Here is a 6,607-nt window from a genome sequence, read left to right as displayed (position 1 = left end):
TGCCTCTCCCTTCCTCTCTGGAAAATCAATAAAATATATTTAAAAAATAAATAAATAGGAAATGAAATAATTTTATTTACCTTTTTATTGAACTTATTGGGGTGACACTGCTTAACCAAATTATACAGGTTTCAGGTGCACAATTCCACAACACATAGGAAATAATTTAATGGCGGCTTAAATTCTCTTGTGGTCAATGAGATTTCCCTGTGTCCTGGTCTAAATCTCTCCCTGCTACCGGAAGTTTTTGTTTTTGAACTGAGGAGTGGAGCCTTTCCAGATCATGACTGGAGTTTCTAAATGAATGACATGTTTGCATGGTCACACATGGTAGGAGTTCAGAGGCCTTAAGGAGTCATATGAGTAATACTTTATCACAGTAGTGATAAGACTTGGCCACTACATTTCCCTGTATGTTGTACAGTCTGTTGACCAAATTCTCTCCTATCATTCTATCAAACTTGAGGTATTAGGATTTATCAGGACAATGTGTTTGTTTGTAACTGCATATGCAGATATTATCTTAATAATAGTTTCTAGAATGAGAACCTATTATCCTGCTTGATAGGAAATAAACTTGCTATCAAAGGAACCAGTTACAGGCATTATATTATAGAAAGGAGAAAGGATGTGCCTGGTCTAATTACTGCTATCTCCAATGATCTACAATAGTAAGATCTAGACTGCTATAAATAATATGGTTTCCAATGGTGCTGGCCTTCAAAACCAATCAACGCCCATATTATCGCATAGCTACCATTCTTCATCAGGAGTGGAAGATCCATTTTCATTTCTTTTTTAAATATATATTTGTATTGATTTCAGAGAGGAAGAGGGAGAGATAGAAACATCAATGATTGATCGGCTGCCTCCTGCATGCCCCCCACTGGGGATCGAGCCTGCAACTTGGGCATGTGTCCTTGACTGGAATTGACCCTGAGGCCCTTTAGTTCACAGGCTGATGCTCTATCCACTGAGCCAAACCGGCTAGGGATGGATGGGAGATCCATTTTCTATAATAATTCATAACCATTCCACTCAGAGCATCGGCAATGATCAACACAGGTCATGAATTTGTCCAGAAATGTTTGTTTCTCCTGTTTATCTTACAATTGGTGAAATACCCAAGTATAGAAGGTTATGAATGATTTGGATAACAGAACTGGATATAGGATTTTTGGATTAAAAAGATATGCTCCAAAACATCCAAATGGTACACTTTAATGGCTCTGAAAGCAGCCGCTCCAGGCAGAATGCTATCTTTGATCAATGCCTACAAACACTAAATATTTTTTGGTTGATAAAGAAAAACTGTACCAAAACAATAGTTATATTTACTTTAGTTTTGTCCCTCGTGTGAAGGTGCAGGCTAACCCCAAATTCAACAGCCTCAAATCCTTTTTGGAATGAGGTCAGATTTAAAAAAACAAAAGCATAATCAAAGCAATATCCCAAATGTCTCCCAAATTCCTGTGGTGCAGTGTTACCTAGGGGCAGAACCCTCTATGGCATGAATGTATCTCAAGAAGTACCTCCTCCAATATCTTTGATAGAATTTCCTAGGAGAGTATCTACTTATGCTTGAGATAAATCAGAAATGACACATGAAATATGAGCAGCTTGGATACATGCATATATTTAATAATGAAGCAGTTCACCACCAACAACAAAAACTTAGAAAAATTCATGAGACCTCAGTGCTGTGGAATAGTATGAGACATCAAGACAAAAAGATGCAGCAACTGACCCAGAAAGCTGAATGAAGAGGGAAGCAAAGGCAAATTTGGCTAGGATAGTATTACATGCTCTTGAAAAGGAGAATGGAAAAAAGAAAAGGAGAATGGTTGCTGAAATACCCACTTATTTGACTGCTTAGGAGCAGGCAACTTTACGCTGCATGGAAGGGAAGCAAAGAGCTAAGAAGGGAAAGAGAGGAGAGGGAGAAGAGCAATATAAAATCCAGGGTAAGCAGATGTAAAAGATTGAGATAGAGTTACAAGGAGATGACTCTAAGGCCTTTTGTTTCCTCTGAGCCTGTAAGTATGTCAGTTAAATTCAATGATCACATAAATAGCACTAGGCACTGTGAAGGAATGGTGGAGGGAGTGCTTCACAAAGTACAGGGATAACGTGGTCCCTGTCAAGGAGCTGCTTACATCCTATGTGGGGAGACAGATTCCACACACAAAACAACTATAAAACATATTTACAAAGCAACATAAATACAAATAAATATACATATGAATAAACAACATATGAAAGCTAAGGGGTACTGTGTCAATAATTGCTTAGAATCCCTAGGTCAGTCAAAGAAGACTTTCTGAAGGAAAAAGTTTTGGACTTTGAGTATATAGGGCATGTGCAAAGGCATAGAAGTGGAATATGTCATGTCCAGTAAGTAAGCAGAATAGCTTGATTAGAGTAAAAAGTCTCAATAGGTCTCATTAAGTATGATGAAATAGTAGGGGTCTATTTGGTGAAAGATACTGCAATGTTAGTTCTGGTCCCTAAAACAAACAAACAGGGAAAGATGTTTTCTTTAGGTATTAAGTGGCTACAGGTCCAGGAGCAATTCCACTGCTCTCAAAAGTTTTGTAGTTACTCTAAGACTAGCAATAAGATGGTAGAGAAGTATTCAGCATTCTTCAGCAGCTCAAGAACTCTTGCAGCCTTCTGCAAGAACTCTTATGAAGTGACAGGTGGAAAAACAATGAAATTCAAAGACTGAGGATCTATCATCCAAAAACTAGCCAGATCCCAGTAATCTCAAGTGCTCAAGCAGAATGTCCCAGACCCATGTTACTGATTCCTGGTGGGGAGCAGATTATGTATACTTCTAAAATAATTTATTTTTTAATTGCCATGACAACCAACTTTGATACTAACATTTTAGAAATAAAATTAGGGTATAAGAAGAGCCCTAATCTATAAGGAATGCTCACGTCCCCGAAGAAGGGACAGGTCAGTAAGGGCCCAAATTTTCCCCGGTCTTTAAGTGGAAAGGCAAAACATCACACCTTGAAAAGAGGCTTTTCTCAGCCAAAGTTATTAAGACCTCTGTAAACCTATTGATCTGAAGCTGTTCCAGGAAGGAGAAAAAAGAGTCCAGGCCAGACATTCAGCAGCAGCCAGAGTTAGACTCTATGTCACCAGAGTTCCGCTGGGAGGCGATGGGTGCCACTGATGTTGAAATACACTGTTGAGGACCGATCTTGATACCATTTGCCTGCAAAAGAAAAGAAGCAGTAGTGCCCACCTCAAATGCTCAAGTAAACGGGAGAAAGGAAGGGGATGAAAGGAGAAATCATTAATTACACTTTCTAGAAGCAGATATCACCTTGGCAAGTAGCCATGTGCCCTAACCAGACTGTTGTAGAACAACAATCTGTGACAGTGAAGATGAGATGGCCATCTGTGTGATAAATATTAGATGACTAGATGTGGCTAGTTATACTATTAGATGACTAGAAATGGCTTTTGTGCCCCTTTTTAAGATGACTGTTATACTTAAGATTCACAGCTATGTGCAGAATCAGGATGTGATTAGGAAAGAGTAGGAGCAGGCAAAAGAGTAGTAGTAGTATATAAGCATATAATTCTTTTATGTTTTGCCCCAAAACTTGCTTTATATAATAGCCCTGCTGAGCAATTAAGTATTACACCTCTCTCAAGCATTGAAATAGTGAAGAAATGAGGTTGAGAAGAAAACCTCTCATACTGTATAAGCTTTTTAGATCACCAACTAATAAAATCACTTGAAGCATTCTAGGGTCTCAGATTTGAGAAAAAACAAAACAAAAACAAAAACAGAAAATAATGACAGGTTTCCGTGCACCTACATAAAAAATAAGTATGAGTTGGCATAGCTTCAACTAGTATAATGTTAGTGGATGCTTACATTCTAAGGAGCTTACTGTAGCATTTAAGACAAAGCAAATTTAATTGTCAGCCCCACCCTTGCTCACCTCATTGTGGACATCAAATAAACCCTGCTGGATCTTCCTATATATTTCTTTGGCTGTGTTAATGAAGGCCTAAAGGAGACATAAATTATATTATTAGGCTCCAGATTAGGTAGAGAAATAAGGAAAAGAGAATACAAAGAGTATTCCTATTTGAATTTCTAAAGTGAATTAGAGCCCTAGCAGTTTGGCTCAGTGGATAGAGCATCGGCCTGTGGACTGAAGAGTCCTGGGTTCGATTCCGATCAAGGGCACCTAACTCAGTTGTAGGCTCCCAGCCCTGGTCAGGGGCATGCAGGAGGCAACCAATCAGTGTTTCTCCCTCTCCCTTCCACTCTCTCTAAAAATCAATGGAAAAAATATCCTCGGATGAGGATTAAAAAATAAATAAAGTGGATTAGGAACCATTAGAAGAACAGAGTAAAAATGTAGAAGGTCCCCCACAGACCCTGTAAAAGCCATTGTGAGTAGTTTTAAAAAGAAAAAAGGAATTATATGGTATTTTGGTACTGATCCAAGATGTTCCTAGGTTGGCAAACAGGCTCTCTTCTTAATTGATACAGTCAACACCAGGCTGAGGAATGACTACAGTAGAACCCATGAGACCCTCCAACTAAAGTAATTTACAAGTAACAGTGCTGACTAATCCAAGCTTACAATTAATGTTACCCAAAGCAAAAGTAAAACCTTAGAAATCAAGGTAAAGAAATGGGGTGATTCCCTTAAAGGAGACACTTTCACCACATAACATTCTTTCTTTACGCATGTCTCTGAATAAAAGGACAAAGATATGATGTAATCTCTGAAAAGCTTTCCCTACTTTTTCCCCAATAGTACCTCTTCAACATGGCAGGCTGTTTTGGCTGAAGTTTCCATGAATATAAGTCCATGCTCCCGAGCAAAGGCCTCCCCTTCTTCTTTCTTCACATCCCTGCGGGACTCTAAGTCACTACAAGAGATTAATTGGGGGAGAAAACGAAAATAAGATCCAAATGAAAGAAGAAGCTCTCGTTCTAAAAGAATCCCGTAACTGTTTCAATGGTCAGTTAACCCATAAGGAATACAGATCCTACGTGATGTTTATAGGGTTACTGATTTCTGTGGTATCTCCGAAAATATTCTTCAGATCCATGTCGGCTGCTGCATGGTTGAGGATATCTTACTCTATTACAGAGAATAGTGTTTATAAATGGTTAGACGAGCTCATAGTTGCTCGAGGCTTATGCCCTGTGTTTTTTTTCAGATGAGATCCAGTGAAAGCAAAGGAAAGAAGATGAATGGGAAATTCCAGTTGTCAGAAAGGAGAAAAGTCATAGATGTCCCATCCCATCGTAATGAGTGTCTTCCTCCTTCACTGGAAGCAATTCACAAGAAGAGAGAAAGCCAGGAATAAGAACACAGGTGCCTTAACTCTCACTAGTCTCATTATTAACATGTACAGTAGCAGCTTGCCATCAGGTAAATGAAGGATTCAGAAAAAATTATAAAATTGGGTAATATGGGGCAGGGGAATAGAGCAAAAGACTTAGAAAGGGAATGGAGAGTCACACGGAAAAACTTTAGGAAAGACAGAATAAAAGACTGTAAAATAAGGTAAGGATAGGCTGTTTTTTTACTTTTCAAATTAGAAATTTACATTTGGGAGGCTTTTAGTATTTCAATCATGAAAAAAAAAATTAAGGAGTAAGTCCATTAAAGAACAACAATCTACAAATGTATATTTATTGTTCATCAGCTGTATACAGACCAGGGAAGAACTATCCATCTAAATGTCAACACTCCGAAGCTGTTGTTCTAGTCCAGATGCTCCTCTAAGCTCCAGACCTGTTTGTCCGTTTGCCTGTTCTTCATTTCCACTCTGATGTGTAAAAGGAACTTCAAACTTACATCAAAATGGAACTTGATATTTTCCTCCCAACCTGCTTCTGCTGCAGGCTTCCACATTTCAGTAAATGGCACAAGGCAAAAACCAAGATACCTTTATTAACACCTTTCCCTCCTTCACTCCAAATACCCAATCCATCCCACAGTGAGGTGCTTCCAAAACATACCTTAAAATTCTTTCTCTTTCTCTCCATCATTATCACCCTACTCCAAGCCACCATTCTCTCTCACCCAGAGTACTGCAACTGGGATCCCACTTCAACCCTTGCTCCTCTCCAGAGAGACCTTTTAAAATCTAATAAAGACACTTCTCTTGCCCTAACCAGTTTGGCTCAGTGGATAGAGCGTCGGCCTGCGGACTGAATGGTCCCAGGTTCGATTCCAGTCAAGGGCATGTACCTTGGTTGCGGGCCTATCCCCAGTGGGGGGTGTGCAGGAGGCAGCTGATCGATGTTTCTCTCTCATTGATGTTTCTAACTCTCTATCCCTCTCCCTTCCTCTCTGTAAAAAAAATCAATAAAATATATTAAAAAAAAAGACACTTCTCTACTTAAATGCTTCCCATTGTGTTTATAATAAAATCAAAACTCCTTACTAAAGCTTGTAAATGCTACTAGATCTGGTCCGTGAACCTCATCTGATACCATTCCTCCTTGATTCAGTCCAACCACACCAGATTTCTTTCAATACCATAATTTGCACAGCTTCTTCCAGTTGAGGCTTTCACACACTTTGTTCTCCCTCTCTAATATCTGGGGTGC

General features: G+C 39.1%; 1 protein-coding gene across 1 annotated transcript in view; it reads right to left on the bottom strand.

Annotated features, from left to right (window-relative positions):
* Positions 1 to 1,610: 1,610 nt before the first annotated feature.
* Positions 1,611 to 6,607, bottom strand: part of RAB2B (RAB2B, member RAS oncogene family) — a 16,123-nt gene continuing 11,126 nt past the window's right edge. The window contains exons 6-8 of the mRNA XM_005856530.2: positions 4,800 to 4,911; positions 3,966 to 4,034; positions 1,611 to 3,226 (exon numbers count right to left, since the gene is read on the bottom strand). Coding sequence (XP_005856592.1) covers positions 3,119 to 3,226; positions 3,966 to 4,034; positions 4,800 to 4,911 — 289 coding nt within the window. The 3' untranslated portion in view covers positions 1,611 to 3,118. The remainder of the gene's footprint in view (positions 3,227 to 3,965; positions 4,035 to 4,799; positions 4,912 to 6,607) is intronic.

Source organism: Myotis brandtii, unplaced genomic scaffold, assembly GCF_000412655.1.
Source record: "Myotis brandtii unplaced genomic scaffold, ASM41265v1 scaffold1031, whole genome shotgun sequence".
Classification (NCBI taxonomy): domain Eukaryota; kingdom Metazoa; phylum Chordata; class Mammalia; order Chiroptera; family Vespertilionidae; genus Myotis; species Myotis brandtii.
This window is presented reverse-complemented; position numbering and strand designations above follow the sequence as displayed.